Genomic DNA, 22800 nt, shown 5'->3' on the forward strand with positions numbered 1-22800 from the left:
AATATCCAAAATCAAAGCTCCTCTAAATTATCAACAATTTATACGAACTCAAACAAAAAAGATTCAAACTGAAATATTATCCACCCTCCGTGATGCGGATGAAAAGACCTAATCTGAAATTTATTGTTGCAGCTATGGCACCGTAGTCGGCATAGGCGTAGGGATAACCAGGGATTGCTCGACGCTGATGGTTGCCCAGTACTTTAAGAGAAGAAGAGAATTTGTGGAAATCTTTATAGTATCTGGAAGTGGACTCGGGATTTCCACAATGTCGCTCATCATCCGGAACACTATAGGGTGAGTTGGAACTTTTAGATTGGGGATAATGTATCGCCAAGATAGGTCAAAATATTTTGATCCTCCATAACGTTCTTTGAGTGGACTATTGACGGAAGTTTTTAGTTCGAGAGGCAGTCGAGCGTTTGCTTCTTTCATGAAATCCTTGTTTATGCATTCGCTGACATACTTGAGGCTAGTTTATATGGTCGTAGCCGAAAGTGGAGTATATTTCACAGGATCATTCGATCAAAAACGGCAGAATATACATGAAAAATGATCTCTTTATGAGAATTATTGTTTTTTCTTTATTTCTTAAAAACGTATTCGCATATTCAGGATATAACAATGATGAATTGCTACAATGAATACATAAAATTCATTACACAAATGCAAATCTGAAAGTTTTAAAAGAAGTCTGTTTCAAAATCTGTTTTCCGTTAACCAGCTGTCGCACCCCTACAAACGACAACCCTCAGAATTCGAAACTTGTGCAAGCTAAGGACTAACAAGGTCCTACCTTTTAACTTGTGATTCCTAACACTGGTTGGACGATGGCAAGTGGAAATTGATCGTTCAGCCTGGGGATTGAACCACCGACCGACACGGCGGTCAATTTGAGTGAGTGAATAAAGCACCCACGTCGAATCGACCGGCTACCGACCGACCGAAGTGAATATAATATTGCTGAATTGGAAAAGTTTAAACTGATTAGGTATATGAAGAAATTGATTTTTCTGTCTTTAATATTATGTACTGAATAAAACTCATGTAGTCAGGTACTAGAATTTTGAAAAAAAACTTCACCTTTCTACACTGTTCACACTAGACTGGATTGAAACTACACTTGGAATAAAGAATTCAGCTTCAACTAATTTTTCGTTTATCAGTTATTGAATGGTTGATTTGAATAACTTTGGAATTTGAAATGTACAAACTGAATCAATTGACGAAACTTTCGAATTAACTGATGTTTCTATTTAGATATGTGAGTAACACTCAAATGTGATATTTTCACTAGATAAATTATGACACCCACTAATAATGAAAAAACATGAGATGAAATGAAAATACCACTTGTTTCACTATATCTTTTAAATTTCTAAAAAGAATTGTGATGCTACGTAACTTCGGCACTAACTGTTCATAATGAGATTCCCAGCTGAAAAAGTCATCAACATATACACTTAAAAATTTAAGTTTTCTGCGGTACTGCCTTTATCAGATGTGAAAGTGAGTTTTTGCTGAAACATTTTCTATCTAGTATGAAACCTTATGATTTGTGTTTTATACTGGTTGATATGAAAGTCATTATCGCTACAGTAGGCAATTAATTCATTCAAATATACATTTCATTTTTCTTCTAGGCGGTTACCATCTCAACCTGATAGAATTAACGTAAAATCGTCAGCTTATGCTGTGTAAATTTCATTGCCTGAAATATTTTCTATATCATTAACGTGGAGTATGAAGAGGACAGGACCTGGGCCCTGCGGCACTCACACATCGAGTTTGAGTTTTTCTGTTTTTTCAAGGACAGAACACAAGCACTGCAAGAAAATCCCCAAGGCCCTCTCAGAGCGGTGCCTGCGCGAAAGCAGCTATTCAAATTGGATTTGAATCGCTGGATATCAAATCCATCTGGAAAAACGTTCTCAGAAAACTTATTCCACACAAACGCCGTTCTCGAGATGAAAGAGTTCTTAAGCAGTGAAGTTCGAGGTGTACTAAGCTTAACCTCAAAACGATGAGCAGTCACAGTCCGTCACGTTTTTCTGATATGTACTGCTCTTGGTGGAATCAAATGTGCCAAGTCACTTGAACACCTCCAGTGAAAGTGACTTGGCAAGTATCTATACAAGACATACAAATCTCCAACCTTTCGTCGATGTTCCAAGCTATCAAGGTTTCACGTGATGTTCGCGTCTCCAATCAGGCTGATGGCTCTTTTCTGGATGGGATCCAGCAACTTCAGGCTATGTTTGGGGGCAGAGCTTCATACATGAGAACAATTAATACTCCAAAGAAGGTCTGATCTGGGCTTCATAAAGCTTAAAAAGTTGCTGAGGTGTGTATAATTTTCTGGTTCGAAGCAGTTTTCCAAGCTTTTGAGAAGCAGCCTTTGCATTACCAGCGACATGATTGTGCCATGACATATTGCTGACCATTGTAACCCCCAACAAACTTATCGAAGCAGAAAGCGGAATTGTCTCCGGTTCGGAGACATTTATCTTCTTGTAGAAAACCGTTGACTGGGTTTTTGTGGTATTGAATTAAACCTGGTTGCTTTCACTCCACTTCGAAATCACTTCTAGATCCTCATTAAGATATGCAACCTTCTGTTGCCGGCGAAGATGTGCCTCCGTAGCTGATGTCCTGGAATCCAAATGGAATGACGAGACAATTGTGCTGTCGTCAGCCAAGCAATATATTGGATTCTTGTTTTTTTCCAATAAGTCGAAGATATACGATAAATAGGGGGTTGGAGATAACTGGGAAACACCAGCGTTGATGGTGAAAGTATTCGAGATATATTCATCGACGGCCACTTGCCAGGAAACGTTCTTTCTAGAAGCTGAAGAGCCATACATAGAAATGATGCCACAAGTCAAAGCATCGAACTTTAGCCAGCAGATCTTCATGCCACACACGATCAAAGGTCTTAGAAATATTAAGCGCATCAGCTTTCGACTCACCATGTTTCTCGATTGCGCTATTCCAAATATGGGTGGCATACGATAGAAGGTCGCGTTGATCTTTGTTTCCGATAGCCATATTTCTTTATTTACCAATATAGGGGTTACAAACAGATTAACAAATCCAATAGAGAACCCACTTTACAATTTTAGTTCAAGTGGGCTTTGAGAAAGAATCGAAGAATAACATAATTGTTATTAGAGTGACAGAGACTACAGAAATGATCACAACTTATCAATGAAATTTGTTTTCATCCTGCGTTTGAAACAGTCTAAAGAGATTTCAAAATATTGAATATCATTGCAAATTTCATTGAAGGTTTTAAGCATTCTATAAAGTGGTGAATTTTGAGCAGCATTTGTCCTTGTGCAAGTCAGCTTAAAGAATTCTGTACGCCTCAACGTTCTACCCTGAACATTGAACTCAATTTTGGAATGAAGCTCTGGGCAGTGGACTAATCCTTTCATCAACTTGAAACGCATGATGAGATCCGTAACAGTGCTTCTATCCTTCATAGGCATAATATTGTATTGGCGTATAATGGGACTGTAATCGCTATTCGTAATTGGAAAATTCAATTTGTGACTAATGTGGCGAAGAAATTTGTTTTGGACTCTCTCAATACGATCTATGATTATGTGATACTGAGGATTCCAAACAAACGATGCAAAGCAGAGCCTTCTATGTACATATGCATAATATAAATTGAGGAGAGGTTTTGCCGTTCTAAAATTTTGTCAGTTTCTTTAATACTATTACATTTATTGACTGTTTTTTCTATATGTGAATTAAATGACAACTTCGAGTCCATAATTATTCCCAAGTCTTCAACTTCTGGAACTGATTTTCAAAGTAATTATTTCTGATTATATTTTTGTTTCTGGAGAATGAGATTGACACACATTTTTATAGATTGATGATATTGATGATTATTCAACCAGAAGTGAGAGCTCTCGATTGATCAGCAAAAATTGCAAAAAATGGAAAAAATCTATATTCAAAGGTTCACATCACGAAAACTGTACAATTCTGAGCTTTGGCTGTAGATACTTTCAATCAGCACATCAAGAACTACAACATATCAAAATTTTGGCAAAATTCAAGGCAAGCCATTTCTCATAAGAAATGTGCGGGGTCCTTTATCAAAATATTAAGGTAACACTTCACCATCCGAAACAAAATTAATCTTCATACTAATTGCAACACCGAAACAACTGTTAATTTTTAAAGAAAAAATCGCACTCGGTGAACAGGTAGCATTTAGATTATTTTACCTATTTGCTTAATTGTTGTCTGAAATCATTTGAAGGGATTGAATTACATCAGTTTCATTGAATCATGCGGTGCCCTGAAATCGCCATGGAAAACAGTTGCTCATTGATATTTACTGTCAACCTTAAAATATTGTTGGAAGATCTTTTTGTATTAACCCCCAGACCAGTTTTCATTTCATTTGTTGTTTCTAGTATTGTTGTTCTTTGATTCACCGTTGTTCCTGTTGTTTCTGCCGTGTTTTTGTTCCCATTGTGTTTACTATTCCTGTATTTGTGTTGGATATTGTTCCTGTGTTCCAGTTGTTTGCTGTTCGTGAGTTCCTGTTTTTTTAATATTTCTGAAGTTCCCATTTTAACTGATATAAGCTCATTTTGATTGACAAAGTTCAATATGGCACGTCTCTCACTTCAAGCAAAAAATTGAAATTGTTTTAATTGTTGGTGAAGGGGTGGGGTTTTATCGTGAAGCGGCCGCTGAATTTAATAGAAGACACCCGCTAGAGGTAGCTGTACACCCTGGAACTGTTCATAAAATATATAATCTATTCGTGAGCACCGGCCAAGTAACAAAGGACAGAAAAATTGTAAAACGTTATATTGATGATGATACGATATTGGCGGCTCATCAAGCTGATCCTAGAATTAGTTTGAGAAACTTATCGCTTCAACTCAATATGAGCCGCAGTAAAATATGAAGGTGTTTAAAGAGGCATAAAATGCATGCGTTCAAACCAAATTTTTACATACTTTGCACGGAGGAAATGAAATCCGCCGTATGGAGTATTGTTTATGGATGCAGGGAAATCATCTCAATGACAGGAATTTATTAAAGAATATCTCATACAGTGATGAAGCTACCTTTACCACGAATGGTGTATCTACCCAGAACATGAGGTTTTGGGCTGACCAAAATCCAAATTGGGTGGTGAATTGTAGAGACCAAATATCTCAGAAAGTTAATGTGTGGTGTGGTATGCTGAACGAAAATATTATCGGGCCTTTTTATTTCAATCAAAATTCAAACGGACGACTATTCGTTGATTTTCTCGAAAATGCATTTTCCGATGTATTGGAAGAACTACCTTTGGATGTGAGACACAGCATGATTTTTCAGTTAGATGGTTCACCAGTTCACAATAGTGACATAGCAAGGGTTTGGTTGAATAGGAATCTACCTATGAAATGGATAGGACACAATAGCCCTCTCGTAGTATGGCCACCACGATCCCCAGATTTAACTCCACTGGATTTTTATTCATGAGGATATTTATGAGGATAGGTCAACAAATAAGGAAGATCTCTGTGCAAGAATTATACAAGCGTGTAGAGAAATCACACCTAGAGAACTGAGAAGAATTGGAGGAAATAATAGAAGGCGCATAGAAAAATGTGTTCGATTGGAGGAAAATTTCATAGAAGGCACGAAAATATAAAATTGTCAACAGTTGAATCATTTGAAATTGATTGTTTTGTTTTTTAATTGAAAATGTGATTTTGAAAGTAGTACTTCGAAAGAATTTTGAACTACATAACATTTTTCGCCACAAAATATCCTTGTTTTTTTTTTAAATAATGGGAAAATGAGAATATGAACTCACATTAACCATCCTAAAACCTCACTGATTACATGTTTCCGTTCCTCTTACAAAATTACCATTTTCTCTCTTATTGAGAAGGAATAACTTTCCTGACAACAGAATAAAATATAAATTATTTATGTGAAAACGAAAGTCGAGTTTCTCTTAAACAATTTCGTTCATGTTTTAATGTCAAAACCAAAAAAAAATCTAATTCAATTATTACGGAAGTGAGAAGTGAAACAAATTAGGATTTTTCAGGACTGAAATTTTCTCAGGAAAAAAGTGTAATCTTAGTAAGTTGGTAGTCCTGACCACGAATCTGAAGGAATTTTGAGCCTATTTTGTCCCCTAATATGTTTTACCGTAAAAATGGGGTGTTCCATCGCGAGTGGCGGACAGTGTATATCACTTTGGCCAACCTCAATCAGGTGGTAAGTGCATTTTGAGAATTTCCATCAGTCCTGAGAGGTTCATCGTTCCACCTCGAATATTACGGAAGATACGGGGGTGTTTCCATAAGAAGGGAGACAAATTCGGAATTTTCAGTACTGAAATTTTTTCAGGAAAAAAATGAGATCGTAGTAAGTTGGTAGTTCTGATCACGAATCTGAAGGAACTTCGAGCCTATTTTGCCCCCTTATATGTTTACCGTAAAAATGGGGTGTTCCATCGCGAGTGGCGGACAGTGTATATCACTTTGGCCAACCCCATTCAGGTGGTAGGTGCAATTTGAGCATTTCCATCAGTCCAGAGAGTTTCATCGTTCTACCTCGAATATTACGGAAGATACGGGGGTGTTTCCATGAGAAGTGAGAGACACTATATGTATATAGTGGTAGGTCGTCGCCCTTGTAAACATCGAATCAGTTTTAATTTATACAGTAAGCTGTACAAATTGTAATTTGAATTGCCGCTGTGAAAATCATAATTAACGCCATTAACAAAAATTAATATTTATGTTTCGTATGATTATCCGTACATTGTTCAGCGTATAAAATTTATGTTTGAATGTGAAATATTAGCTGACACTTGACGAAGACTAATCATCGTCTTAGATTTTCATTCATTTACTCAACTATGAGGTTTCTGTAATACAATACGTGCAAAACCGAAATCCACGTAGCAGTTACAGCCTTTTGGCTGATATCGAATTTTCAGAAGATTTGTCACTTCCTCTGCGACTTGTCTACTTCCCTTCTCGCCTACCCATTCCTGAATACCAAACCGCTTCCAAAGATAAAATTACCGACGATCCCTGAACAATATTCGGCGAATGATTTATCTTCTCCAGTCGTATCTTATAGAATTCCGATAGGGACACTATATCTTCTTCACCTCTGCGGCATATTAAATCAAAAGCTTTTACCTTCCCCGGTGTTTCCCAACAATGTCTCTAACCGACTGATTGATAGGAAAGTTCCCTGGCGGAACACTGATAATGTCGCCTTCGTCGTCTTACTAGTTACTCGAAGTTATGGATGTAGCGCTACCAAAAAGGACGTGATTCTCTGAATGAAAGAATATATATAGATCCTTGAGATAATTTCTATTAACTCGCACTTGTTTTTTAGCGATCCTGTGAGAATCAAAAGCGGTTCCTACCTGTTGTTACTATTTATTTTTATGTTAAACCGAGAAGTTCAATTATGTTCACCTACGATTCCAAGTCAAAATATAAGAAATGGTATAGGAGATAGCGCATAGTTTGGGTAAAGTGTAAGTGATACAAAAATGCCCGAACGAGTACCGGTATAAGCTGAAAAGAAGTTTTTAAAAAAATTACACCATCAATGTATAGAGTCAAAATCACCTTCGATCAGTATACAGGTTGTTTCAGATGTGATCCTCATCATTGGGATTTCGGAAAGAATGAGAGATATGAAGATGGTTGAATTGGGGCAAAGTTGTGCATTTACCTGACTATAGTCTATTTCAAAAGAGTGTAGAGTAATAAAATCTCATTAAGTATTCAAAAGCGCTACAGGGTGATCCGTCAATAAATTCTGTCACTTCCCTAGTCCGCATTGCAAAATTATGTCGTTTCATAAAGAGCAGGTAGGTATCACCCTGTTTTAAGGGATTTGTCCATTGTTATCGACGGATAAATACTGAGCCAGAGGCGCGCTAGTGGGATAATTGCCAAAAGAATATGCATTCATAAAAATTATATTAAAGGAAATAAAAATTTAATACAGCAGAACAGTGTTATTAAAAAAATATAAAATGTAACAATAAAATATATACGAACCGAAATCGGGAAATACTCACAAACACACACGAACGAACTTTACGTATTGAAACACTTGTGGGGACTTTAAATCAATTTATTCACAAAAACGACAAGAACTTTACTGGATACGTTATTACAATTTGACACTTGAACAATACTAAAACTGTGAACTTCCCTTAACGTTTAACAACACTCTATTTATACCCTAATTGAATGTTCTAGAGATTACTAGGTACAATTTTCGAGAACCTTCCGAGAAAATAATTATTCAGACTACCCTTAATTCTAAACCCTAACCTAAGCAAAAGTGTCACTGTCACTGATACACTAGTCTCTGTCCAGATTGCTTATCCCGCTACAGTATATTTACAATTCAATTAAATTATTCTACATCAGTATAGTCTTCATCCGAAGAACTGTCATCATCCCCTGGTGTTATAATTATAGGGTCAACCACCTGATCGACCAAGTTGTCCAGTTCCCACATTTTATCTTCCTCTTTTAAAACATGCTGGATTGCTTTTTGCCAGTTTTCTGATGTGATTTCCATAATGGCTTGATCAAACAATACCTTGACATCTTTCATTTTAAATGTGGTATTGTGCCTTGCAACATATCCTTTAACTTGTGCCCATATAAGTTCTATAGGATTTAATTCGCAATGATATGGCGGTAGGCGCAGCACAGTTACTTTATACTTTTCTGCTACATCTTCTACGGCATATTTCATGAAGCGAGATTTATGTTGTTTTACTATGGCTAGTAGTTCCTTCTTTACTGAATTCGTCTCAAACTGAATACCTTTATTTGACAGCCAGTTAATAATTTCTTGCTTTCTCCAAGCTGAAGTTGGTACCTTCTCTAAGCGCCTTGAATGGTAGCTTGCATTATCCATAGCCACGACCGAATCAGCTGAAAGAAATTTTAACATTTCACCGAAGTAGTCTTCGAAGACATCCGAATTCATGTCCTCATGATAATCTCCCGTCCGGCACGACTCAAAGCTTAACAAACCTTCTTTTAAAAATCCGTCTTCGCTTCCAATGTGAGCAATTATAAGCCTCTTCCCTTTTCCCGAAGGCACTTTAATACCCGTCGAAAGGCCTTCTATGAAAGCTTGGCGAGAACTTGTTATATTTTTATCTTGTCACATTTTTTTGACTATATAACCTTCGTTTATCCACGTCTCATCAAGATAAAAAATTTTCTTTTGCTCTCTGCGGTACTGCTTTATAGTTGTCAAATATTTTCGTCTCCAGCAAACAATTTCATCACTTTCCAGTAATAGTGCCTTTCGATTGTGCTTTTCCCAGGCAAAATTCATACTTTTTAAAGTTTTCCATAAAAGTTTTCTGGATATCAAAGGAATATCGTTATCTTGGCTTATCTCGATAAATATTTTTTCAAGACTGGGTATTTCCTTTTTAAAATAAAACGAATGAACTTTTCTTCGAATGTCACATTTGGTGTCTTCATCTAAGATTTTTATTGGTCTTCCTGATTTTCTCTTGCATGGACTTACCTGGCCTGATATCTTTCTTTCTCGCAATAATTTAAAAATCGTGGACTGTCCAATTCCAGTCATTCGGGCACATCGCTCAACACTTTCTTGCACAGACAAACTAGGGTGATCGTGTTTTATGCAATCATATACATTTAAAATTATAACTTTTTCGCAAACAGATAGCGGAGAATTTTTTACACTTCTTTTCTTTGGAGTAAATGTCCCCATTTTATAACTTTTTCACTATTTCTATATCACAATATCACTGTACGTTTAATTGGTGTAGTAACAATTACTATTATAACTCGAATGTTTAAGACACCATTACAATATATTTAAACCCTTTTTCTTAATTACCTGGGTTTAATAGGTATTGCATGATTGGTGGGCAGGGTCAAAAAGGGATTATTATAATGACATGGCACCTCGGAACTAAGTGTTAACCCTTTTTTGAGAAATCATGCTCAAGTATATGAACCCAAATTGCATATTAAATAAGTTTACAAGAACCACTAAAATTAATCTTAATCTTTTTTTAAGAAATTTTACTTACCTAAATACATGTAGGTACTTAGTTTTAGACCAAATTACTTCCCAAAAATGGCCTTTTATTATTATCTATGTCTGTAATTTTTAATTTACTTTAATTATTAAGTTTAATAATCCTAAGATTTGCCTACGCCCATGGACGACAACGAAATTCAGGCAAATTTTATGACACTTCATGATTTATTACTCTACACTCTTTTGAAATAGACTATAACAATATGCCTTTGAAAAAGTTCTGAAATTCCGAGTATATCCAGAGATATCCCGAAAAACATAAATTTCGGAAAATTATTCTATTTTTTTCTGGCTTCATTTTTCAAAGGATTCGAAAATAAATTGCACTTTCACATTGCTTCTTTTTCCCTGCTACATAATGTTGTTTTCAGATTTGCTATCTGATGTTTCGTCTCCCAGCCACCATCATCAATTTTACTTTTTCTCATGGGCTCTACATTGGATACTTTCTGTTTTGAATAGATTTTACTTTTTCAATTATGTATCATAAGTTATCATTTTTTTTTCGAAAAATTGGAGATATTGAAAAAAATTAATTCTTATCATAATAGGCATTGATTTTGATGTTTCTAAATGTTTCTTGATTTGATGTGTGTCAATGACATTTTGTTATTCTACAAGTCATTGAATTTTTGGCGAAAAATCGCTTTCACGAATGAAGAGAAGAGATATACAAATTAATTACAAATAGGATAGAAACAGTGTTAGGACATCGGAAATGTATTTAAAATTATATCCCGAAAGACGACAACCACATCGAACTATGTTCAAGTTATTGGATTAAAATCTCACCGAGTTTGATTCGTTTTAAAAGCCAATGAAAAAAATACGAAGGCAGAGAAGTGCTTTCATCTGTCCTAATTACATTTTCCAGGAAAACAGGAAAATCAGGTCTTCTTATTAGCCAATTACAACATTATAATCGCCTTTCGGGATCACCTGGATGCATTTTTTGAGATATGTGTATTTTGTAACATTTCAAACCGCTTTTTTTGAGATGTCTCCAAGCACTTGTATGACAAATATTTATTTTGGTGGAAACTTGACGTGTAGATTTTTCCGGGTTCATGTTTATCTGCAAATTATTAATTTTCACCGGAAAGGACACAAACTCATACACACTCCATTTATCAAATTTTCTTCAGTTTCCTGGTCCATTCGGTCTCGGTATTTTTACCTCGGTTTTACAAATGAACCAAACTCTGTGAGATTTTGATCCAATAACTTGAACATGGTTCGATGTGATTGTCGTCTTTCAGGATACAAGTTAAATACATTTTCGATGTGTGATCGTTTTTCTTCATTCGTGAAAGCCATTTTTGCCAAAAATTCAATGACCTGTTCAATAACAAAATGTCTTTGAGTGTAAAAAATTGAAAGTCAAATTCAGAAACATCAAAGTCAAAGCCTATTATGATAGGAATTAATTTTTTTTCAATATCTCCAATTTTCGAAAAAGAATGTTAACATATGATACATCATTGAAAAGGTAAAATCTATTCAAAACAGAAATTATCCAATGTAACGCCCATGAGAAAAAATGAATTTGATGATGGTGGCCGGGAGACGAAACGTCGGATATCAAATCTGAAAACACCATTATGTAGCAGGAAAAAAGTGGCAATTTGAAAGTGCAATTCATTTTCGAATCCTTCTTAAAATAAAGCTGGAAAAAAATAAAAACCACGTTCCGAAATTTCTGTTTTTTCCGGAAATACTCGGAATTTCAAAAATACCGGCACGTTGTCAGGAAAATGCGCAACTTTGCCCCAATTTAACCATCTTCGTATCTCTCATAGTTTCCTAGGTCCCAATGGTGAGGATCAAATTTGAAACACCCTGTATACCATGATACAGTGGAACGAATATTCATCGAGATACGGAGCTATAAAACTTTTAAAACAACCGAATAGTATGAATTCTGGATATACGTTAATTTTTGGTGACTGCGCCATCATTAATTTAAAAGGTTGCCGTCCATTAATCTGGTGAGGCTTGAAAGGGGGGGGGGGGTGGCAAAATGGTGTTGCACGTGGATTTAACGTATTCCAAAAACACTTTATTGTGAGATTTTCACTAAATTGTTTTACAAAAACGCAACACGTGTTTCGCCATACAATGGCTTCATCTGGCGTGTCTTCAACATTGAAAGACACGCCAGATGAAGCCATTGTATGGCGAAACACGTGTTGCGTTTTTGTAAAACAATTTAGTGAAAATCTCACAATAAAGTGTTTTTGGAATACGTTAGTTATGGATTTTCATCAAGTATCGGCCGATTCCATCATATATCACGTGGATTTATTTTTTAAACTTAAAAGCGGCGTGTAATGTGACTTTGACTTGCCGTTGAAGGCAACGAACGATGTCGCCGCGCACCACGACGACCGCACGGCTCGGGCGGTATAAGAGTGTAAGAAAGGAAACATTTTAGCATTCTTTGTAGGTACTAAAAATACACCTCACTACGTATCACCAAGGGGGAGGGGGAAATAAATGCTGAAAAACATCACGTGATCAATGGACGACCCCTTATACCATTTTTTTCGGGTTCGAACGCCGTCGAGTTATGGAATTTCTTCTTGGCGCGAGTGGCTAGCTTCTTCAGAGGTATCTGCATCCTGAGTTTAAAAAAAATATATTTGTCCGTTAACCAGTTATCGCACCCCCACAAACGACAACCCTCAGAAGTCGAAACTTGTGTGAGTTGAGGACTAACCAGGTCTTACCTTTTTACGTGTGATGCCTAACACGGTTGTCTCCGAGGACTGGATATTACTGCTGCGTAAAGCATATTTATGTTGACTCCGGTAGTGTGGTGTGCTTATATATACCTGGATTAGGTTTATTGCGTAAACCGTGTCTATAATGACCTAGGTAGTTTGGTGTGGTACTACCTCTACCTGTATTAGGTGAATTGTCCACAACAATCGTCGACCCTTTTTTACCTGCCGACAAGCTGTTTTCTAATCAGAATGGGATTCCCTGTTTCGTGTTTTCAAACAGAATCCTTTGGTTTTCTTCACTGAATGTATGAACCGCCAAAACCGACTTGTCCGTTTGGCCCACTCTGCAGTTTCTTTAATGTTCCTTCAGCCTGGATCCTATTGACCTTTTAGTGATTCCGATGTATATTTTTTCACTAGTACATGGTATTCGATATACCCTTGCTGATGATGATGGGTCTCTCTTGCCTTTAGCCGACCTGAGAATTTTGTATCTTCATGGTGGGTTTGAAAACCGTTCCAATGTTGTGTTTCCCCAAGAGTTTTACAATTATGTCTGTGACCCTGGGGATATATGGTAGATAAGCACGTGTAAACATCTGAGCCTACTCCCTGTTTTGAACCGTGGAACTCTTCAGTTTCTTCAGTTTCAAGGCCTTGATGGCACTGTATCCATTCGATCTCAAGATCACTTGAAGACGTTCCTCTTGATGTTCCGGTTCGCATATTCTTCGAGTCTGTTCAGTTAGAATAGAGATGACTCTTCTCTTTTGACTACAATGGTGGTTTGATAGTGCGTGCAGGTATTTTATCCATGTGCGTGGGTTTTCTGTAGTCTAGCACCCAATCATTCGTTGAGTACATCTAGGATTGCTATTCGCTGGTGGCGTTCAGTCTTCATTATGAACTTGATACTGGGGTCTTGAGCGTTCAAGTGGTCTAAGAAAAAGTTCAGAACGTCCCTTCCATGTTTTCAGATGACGGAAGTGCCAACCACGTAATATATCCACGATGTCAGTTTCAATTCAAAGGTGTCGATTGCTTTCTCTTTAATCTCTTCAAAACGTTCCACGAAGTGGTTGGCTATATAGTTTCTGTGATGATGAACGAATATTCATTTCACCACAAACATGTTTGGTTAAAAAAATAGTTGAATGAACTTGTATATCACAAAAATCACTCAGAATCCTCTACAATATCAGAACAGATATAATAAATTATAGACATAGACATACTTTATTTGACTACGTTCATGTAAATTACATTCGTAGCAATTCATATTACAAAAATTGGAAAAAAATTGGGTTTGAAAATAATTGCTTCTGTATGTAGGAAAAATAGATCATGGAGTCAGTCAGAAACACTGAATATACAGCATGAATCATCAAACTCAACAAAACATCAATAACCTAAAAACGATTATAAATATAAAAAAAACTAAATATCTGAACATTCTCATGTGCTTTTTGAAGTTTCAAGGTTCTAAGAAATTCAAGAACTAATCAAGATCACAAAAGCCAGCCCGGGTTGCAGGTTTTCACAAATCCAATTTGTGAAAACGAATCCCTTCGAATCCCCCAGTATTTACTTTCGTATATTCACGAAATATTATGTGTGCATTTTTCTACATAATTTTCACGATTACTCATTTTAAGAATATGAACCAAAGATTCATTTTCCCTGAAATGTTGGAGAATTCATCCACACCATTTCATTCGAAATAATTGTTCACGCTAGCACCAGATCGGCCACAAATTTCACATTATCTTTTCTTCGCTGGTTCGTCTACGTTTTGCATAAAATTGGAGTTCCTAGCAGCTGTTGTCCCCGCATTTATTTTCGGATCTGAAACTTCCAAGTTACTCCAGGGTTGGTCAACGATTTATGCAAACCGGCTGTTCTTTATACCTTCAAAATTGTTGAAACTTCGAGAAATACAAGCTTGTAAAAAGGGATCTTTCATTTCCAAGTATACCATTCATTACTTCGTCAAAGTGATAAGATAGTCTAAGCATACATAGTGTCATTCCGTAATAAGCACGTTTCAATAATTACTGGGTTTTCAAGGATTTGGAGGGACTACTACGATATAAGTAATGATTTTTTTCAAGGGCATAATACAAGCATTACAGGAAAATCTTTGAGTCGCTTCAATATCGATGCCTGATGAAAGAAATGAAACTAAGATATGAAACCTACTGCTGTTGGTGAAGATGTGTCTTCGTAGCAGAAGCTGACAAGCCATACCATCGAAATTTGGCCAGCAAACCCTCATGCCACACACGGGCAAAAACCTTAAATATCAAGCGCAACAGCTCTTGATTCTCCATATTTGCGTTATTTCAAATATGAGTGACATACGAGTCGCCTGTTGATCTTTGTTTCCAAAAGACATATTTATGATCGCTCAAGACGTTTGAAGCCTTCCAAACATCCAGTGATGTGGTGGTGATTTTTATTATCACTGATAGCAAAGCGTCATGCCAGATATGGTCAAAAGCTTTGGAAATTTCAAATACAACTTATCAAGAATCTCCCAGTTTCTCGATTATAATATTCCAAAGACAGGTGAGATATGTGATGTCAACAAATTAACCTTTGCCTCCAAAACCATGATGGTGATCACCTGAGATGATGAAACATTCTAAACATGTAGGAATATATCGATTTACAGCTTCTTAGAAGATTTTCCACATAAATGACACTAAGTAACTGGTCCACAAATTTTGGAAGATTTTTCGCTCTTCTTGTCTATACAGGGTGTCCCTGGACTTTCTCTTTCCCTCTCGGGAATGTATAGATGGGGTCAAAATATCACCAGTACTTCATATAACTTTTTTTCCTAAAATCCTTCGTTACCAAGTAACGGGCCCTCGAAGTTACAAAATGAAAAATGATTTTCTTTGATAACTTTTCAAGTGAATATTCAAAATCATCCAAATTTTGGTAATTGACTAAACAAATGAATTCCTTCAATGAGCTTTCATGCAGGAGTCAGTTGTTTTGCTACAAAGTCAGGAACGGACTACCCCCGATGGTCCACACCCCAAAACTTTGAAATGACAGATATTTTTCAATATTTTTCAACAAATTAAGGTTACTTGGACAATTTTATGAATAAAAGTACTCGTGTGGAAAGTCGATCGGAGCAACGAGTCTTGATAAAAATGTAGTTTCACTCGACGACATCAAACCCGCTCGTCCACCATTATTTGAAATGAATAATTATCAAAGCAGAAATAATAATGATAACGTTAATTCAACAACATTTATCCTGAGATGTCTACCATTATTCGAAAATATTTGTTTTTAAGGAAAATGGAAATGATAGGTAAAATGTTCATAACGAATTTTTATAATGCAAACACGTTTAACTAACGAAACTCAAGAGCCTCAAGAGCAAACAGAAATGAAAAATCCGCTACAGAAACTGCTCGATATGACCACCTTCTCTCTCTATACATTTTCTTAGTCTGCGAAGACACCCTCTCTGTACTTGAAATAGCATTCCAGGGTCGTTTCGTATGGCTTCACAATGTAATGTTATTCTATTCAACAATGCATCTCTTGTGTGAATAGGTGTAGCGTAAACAAGGCTTTTTAGATGCCCCCACAGAAAGAAATCCAATGGATTTAAATCCGGAGACCGCGATGGCCATGAATATGGCCCACCTCTACCAATCCATCTATTGTGGAAAATATGGTTCAGATGGTCACGCACAATCAAACTAAAATGAGGAGGAGCGCCATCATGCATAAACCACATATCTCTTCGGGTTTGCAATGGAACATGTTCCAAAAGTCCATTCAAATCGTTCTGAATGAACTCCAAATAACGTTCTCCATTCAATCGGTCCTGTAGAACGAATGGTCCTATAAGATGGTTTCCTATGATACCAGCCCAAACATTCACATTGAATTTCCGTTGGTGTTTGGTTTGCAATATCCCATGGGGATTTTCTTCGGCCCATATATGGAGATTATGAGAGTTGATAACTCCATCTCTACTGAAACCTGCTTCATCAGTGAATAAAACTCGATTAATAAAAGTCATATCCTCTCTTTGCCTATCCATGAACCAATTGGCATATTCCAGTCGTGCTGGAAAATCTTGAGGTGTCATGGCATGTACCTTCTGGATGTGAAATGGGTGGAGCAGTTGTTTCCTAATTATTCTATGAATAGTGGACTTGGATGTATGGAACTGTTCTGATAGATTTCTGATGCTCATTGAAGGATCATCAGCGACGGCTTCCAAAATATTTTCCTCCAATACAACGGTACGTACAGTCCTAGGAGCGCCCTCACCACCTCGTTTTGGCAAAACTGTACCTACAATAATATCGAAATAAAACAACGTGCTCAAGTTAATTATCAATTATTACATACCTGTCTCCCTCAAGCTGCGATCGACACGCTCGAATGTTTCTCTTGACGGTACCGTTCGATTGGGAAAATGCTCGGAATACAGACGACGAGCTTCTGCAGCATTACAAAATGCTCGTCCATAAAATACATGCATATCTGCATATTCATTGAATGTAAACTGTTCGGCCATATCAAAAAAATTCAAAATATCCTATAGAATATTGACAATACAATGATAGTCATATGACAACGCACCACTCAACAAAACAAAATCGCATTCCAGTTTCTCATTTTTTAGCTTGTTAGTTTAAAAACACCACGAATCTACAGAACTTGATATTTCTTTTGAAAAAATATCTGCTATCACAATTGTGACTTAAACTTCCATATAGGTACTGTACTTTTTGTTTACGACTTCATTTTAGCATAGTTTGTATTATTCCTGTTATAAATGTTGTTGAATTAACGTTATCATTATTATTTCTGCTTTGATAATTATTCATTTCAAATAATGGTGGACGATCGGGTTTGATGTCGTCGAGTAGAACTACATTTTTATCAAGACTCGTTGCTCCGATCGACTTCCACACGAATACTTTTATTCATAAAATTGTCCAAGTAACCTTATTTTGTTGAAAAATATTGAAAAATATCTGTCATTTCAAAGTTTTGGGGTGTGGACCATCGGGGGTAGTCCGTTCCTGACTTTGTAGCCAAGCAACTGACTCCTGCATGAAAGCTCATCGACGGAATTCATTTGTTTAGTCAATTACCAAAATTTGGATGATTTTGAATATTCACTTGAAAAGTTATCAAAGAAAAACATTTTTCATTTTGTAACTTCGAGGGCCCGTAACTTGGTTACGAAGACTTTTAGGAAAAAAAGTTATATGAAGTACTGGTGATATTTTGACCCCATCTATACATTCCCGAGAGGAAAAGAGGAAGTCCAGGGACACCCTGTATAGTAAACTCAACTGATCTCTTAACATAAACCTCTTTTGTACAAGACGGAGTTAAAAAGCCGACAAAACGCCTGTGAAGGTTAATTGACTCATCACTCCAGTGCGATCTCAGATACTCTATAGGACCAGAAGTACACTGCCGATCGTACATTGAAGAGAGCAATATTTCGAAAATTCTCAAGTTTCATACACTCCAGAATTTGGCAACTGCTTGCGGATAAACGACTAAATATTTATATACACATACACTAAATCCAAATCCTAAATGTATAATTTAACATTTTCATAATACCATGAAACTTTCTTTCGTAAGTATAAAGACATCATCTTATAAAGATTATGTGATTCTATAAGCTGAACGTCTTGAGACAGCATTAATTCGGTTCATACCAGTTTCGCATGAGCCGCTATTCAATGTTAGGAAAACTAATTAAAAACTCATCATTTATCAACATCATTTCATGCTGGTAAGGATATGTCATCCCTCTTTGACGCTGTTCCTTTGGGAATGGATGGATATTCGAGATAAACGTAAGATAGTTAATTCAGCATATCTGAACGCAAGACACCTACTTTCCCAGAATGCCAATCCCTAACTGTAAGGGCATCATGAGGTTATCGGACGATTATTAATGATCGGGGCTTATCTTCGATGATGAAAGTGGAGGGGGGCTACATTCCAGAGAAATTTTGAAAGTACAATTTTGATGAATTTTTTTCGGCGACTTCAGTTTTATCTATTCGAAACTAGATATGATCAAATTCAACCTGTTATGGTACAGTTTAATGAGACGTATATAAAATTTCTCCACACATAATAAAACAAAGTCTCACGCTGCGTTTGTTTGTCTGTCTGTGTTAACAAGATAAACTGTTTTCAGCAATAGGCGGAGTGATTCAAGAGAAAGTTTCATATATATACCTCATTATTATTTTTTGTCGAAATTGGCAAAGACTATACCTATTTCAATGTTTAAATTAGTGGCCAAATTCTTCTCGTGGCAAAATATCTTCACATCATATGGACAATTATCCATATTTCATAAACTACACCTCACTATTTGATCCCCACAAACTTTATTTGAAAAATATATTTTTGAATTGAAATCAATTTGAAGCAATCATTCGACTTTTATTGCTATCTTTGAATATACCGACTATTCGATGTTATCATCACTTCACTGATGTTGGTGCAACATTTTTCCTAATGTTTTTACTGATTCAGATATAAACCTTGACAATTACTTTCAAACCCTTTTTGCTGACGATACTTTATTTATTGTACAGGCGATGAGTGATTGATGAACAGCTTTCGAAAAATTCCACATTGCATTAGTCAAATGAAAACTTGGTAGATTCCAAATGGCCTGAAATTGGACCTCTCTAAAACAAATTTGATGTATTTTAGTCCGATTGGACACAAACAAGATCATAGTATTCTTGTGCGAACAGGAGTAATAACAAATTCATCTCTAAAATGTAGTGAAAGCGTGAAATTCCTTGCCTTGCACCTAGACAGCAGCAAGTTGACGTGGGAGACTTATGTTGAAAAATTGGTTAAACAGCTTTCAGTATAACGATGAGATTGGAACCTTTGGTGTGAAAGTTGAATAACATTTTTCGAGATCAATTGCCCTAACACCAAACTGATATTTTTGCACTCGACAGGCGTTTCACCAACAAAGTTAGCATCCTCAGGAGAAGAAAATTATCAATTTTCTCCTCCTGAGAAGTCGGTAAAGTTAGCATCCGCAGGAGATGATGATGAAATATATGCTGAACTGGTTTTTCCAGGTATTTGATCCGTGTATGTAATACCATCTCTAATTTCACCGACATTTCGACAAAATCTCATTTGTCATTATGTAGGTGTGCTGTAACGTGTTCAGAAGTTAGTTGACCATGCTCGACCACTTCTTACTATACTGGTAAAATGGTATTCGTTACGTGTTCAGAGATAGAGTATCCATAAAAACTCTACTACCTACTACTTAAATGTTGTTGAGTTTTACCTGAGTTCTTCTTCTTCTTAGTTGACCTCATCTCCCCGTTAAGGTATCGAATGTTAAATCTGAAGTTTTCACGGATATGACTATGCTGAACTGGTTTTTCCGGGTATTTGATCCGTGTATGTGATATTATCTGCAATTTCACCGACGTTTCGACAAAATCTCATTTGTCATTATCTAGGTGTGCTGTTATATATATATATATATATATATATATATATATATATATATATATATATATATATATATATATATATATATATATATATATATATATATATATATATATATATATATATACATATATATATACATATATATATATATATATATATATATATATATATATATATATATATATATATATATATATATATATATATATATATATATATTCTAGAGGCTGCTTATTATGTAAAGAAACTTATAATGAATTTTGCAACCTCCAAAGATGTGACTAAGTATATTACTAGAAACGGGGACAAACTTTACTTACAGCTCATCTAATAGCACAAGTTCACGTCAATAAAAATCTATAATAACTTTCCAGATAATACAAAAAGTGGAAATAGATTTATTGATTTCAAAAAAACAGTGAAAGACTATCTGAAAGGCCATACTCTTTATTCATTTGAGGAATTCATGGCAACTAGGTGAGGTTAGGTTAGGTTAGGTCCAAAGTGAGTGGGTCTATTCGACTCTCCACCGCAATCCGCAAGGGTTTATTGTAGCTCATACCTATTCACACTCGACCAAATAAACCAAATAAACGAAGCTGTTTAGTTTGTATGGTGAGTGGTTTTTCAGGTCAGATGGTAAGAGTACGGCTCTGCCGAACTCTAAAAACCTGATTCGGTCCTCAGCGGGGGAGGCACAAAATATATGCTCTGCTGTTTCATCGTTGATGAGGTAGTTAGTGATTCAAGGTGCAAGATTCCCTCCTTGATACCCGCGACAACATTCCCATATGAGGGTTTTTACACGTCAGCTACACCTGATGATGCTGTGAATTCAACCGTGCAGGGCTTTTTTGTCTCTGGTTTTGGTAAATCATCACTTGAGCGCAAACGTTACCTAACCTGCTCATGGGGGGGTTTGTTCCTCCACTTGAGACAGATTCTGCGTACGCCGCTAAAGAATTTAGTGCAAGGCGGTTTTATAAGATACCCCGCTCTTAAGGAGACGACTCAGTCGTTTCCTGGCTGCACCACCAAACCTGTTTTTTAGGTTCAGTTATTGGATCACGAGTTGGAGGGTTGAGAAGCTCTCGCTCCTGATCTAAATTTACAGGGAGGTCAGTTGGAGTCGTAAGCTCGACATCCGTCTCCTCTGTAGAAAGAATTTTTAAGTTTACTGTGTCAATGAAAATTCCACGAGTAGCTGGGGAAAGAAGGTCAATCACGGCAGAGCCCCGCATTACCGTGACAAGGCGTTGCTACGACGAGAGGGCGCCCAGTATTTCGAAGGTGTCGTAGAGACAGCTGATAAGCTCGGTGTCATTCATTCTCTAGGCACGGATACACACACTTCAGGATTAAGTCATGGTTGGGATGCCAATCAGTTAGGGAATAACAGAATCACAAGTGATTCTGTCATTTCCGTATCCAGCAGAGCTACGTGGAAGCAGGCATATGGCCGGTTTGCTCAACCCCCACATCCCAAGACAATGCACTAGCCAAGAACAGCATGCACAGTGGTTCAAGCAGTGAAAGATGAACAAGGACAGCAACTAAACAGGACTCCCAAATCCAAGACAAATTTTAATCTGTTTTGTGTTTTGTAACACAAAGCAGATTTTAATTTCTAAAACATTAGTGTAGGTGTGCTGACAATTTCGAAACCTGTATGAGTCAAATGGAAATAAACATTATCACTATTGAATATCACTGGTGTTTTTTACCAACACCAAACTGTTATTTTAACACCTCGACACGTGTTTCGATCTCCAAGTAATCAAACTGTTTGATCTTCCTCTTGAAGATGATCACTTGGTGATTGGAACACGTGTCGAGGTGTTGGAAATAACGGTTTGATGTTGGGATAAAACTCCAGTAATATTCATTACTACACCAAAGATTCCAAACAGTGCATCACAAATTATTACTATTATTATTAATACTTTAGTCGAATGTACTAAGTAAAAATCCATTCATTCATTTTCACTCAATTCTCATAATATCCAGTGATATTGAATTGAATTGCTCACATCGAACGCAATGACATGTCTACATTCGTCAAGAATCATAAAAACCTACATCATACCTCCTGTTATCTCACGTCAATCGTTGGTATGCGCTAATACGGCTCTGATAAATTCCAAAGTCAAAACCCGAATTCGATTCATTTATGTTTACACACCAATCGTAATTATGGTTATTTGTCGCTGCGGGCGATACTAGTAAATCAAAATCAATCAGTACCCAGTAGATATCCCAGTCGGTGAGATCTCACGAACTCGTGTTTTATTGTGAAGCATTCCATCGCATCGAACTTGCCGTAATGAGGCGGTCCAATTAAAATATACCAAATAAGTTACTTGGAAAGATACACGCGAACGTGTAAAAATGAGATTTACTTTTTTGTTCCTAAGATAAGAACCTAGGATGG

The 22800-nt window shown here is 36.4% G+C and overlaps 1 protein-coding gene across 2 annotated transcripts in view; it reads left to right on the top strand.

Annotated features, from left to right (window-relative positions):
• Positions 1-22800, top strand: part of LOC111517964 (monocarboxylate transporter 12) — a 502474-nt gene that overhangs the window by 462821 nt on the left and 16853 nt on the right. For both annotated transcript variants that reach the window (XM_074182742.1, XM_074182743.1), the window contains one exon: positions 133-297. In XM_074182742.1, the coding sequence (XP_074038843.1) occupies positions 133-297 (165 nt within the window). The remainder of the gene's footprint in view (positions 1-132; positions 298-22800) is intronic.

This window comes from Leptinotarsa decemlineata, unplaced genomic scaffold (assembly GCF_025532065.1).
Source record: "Leptinotarsa decemlineata unplaced genomic scaffold, Ldec_3_MD MMD2_tig00026328_RagTag_RagTag, whole genome shotgun sequence".
NCBI lineage: Eukaryota > Metazoa > Arthropoda > Insecta > Coleoptera > Chrysomelidae > Leptinotarsa > Leptinotarsa decemlineata.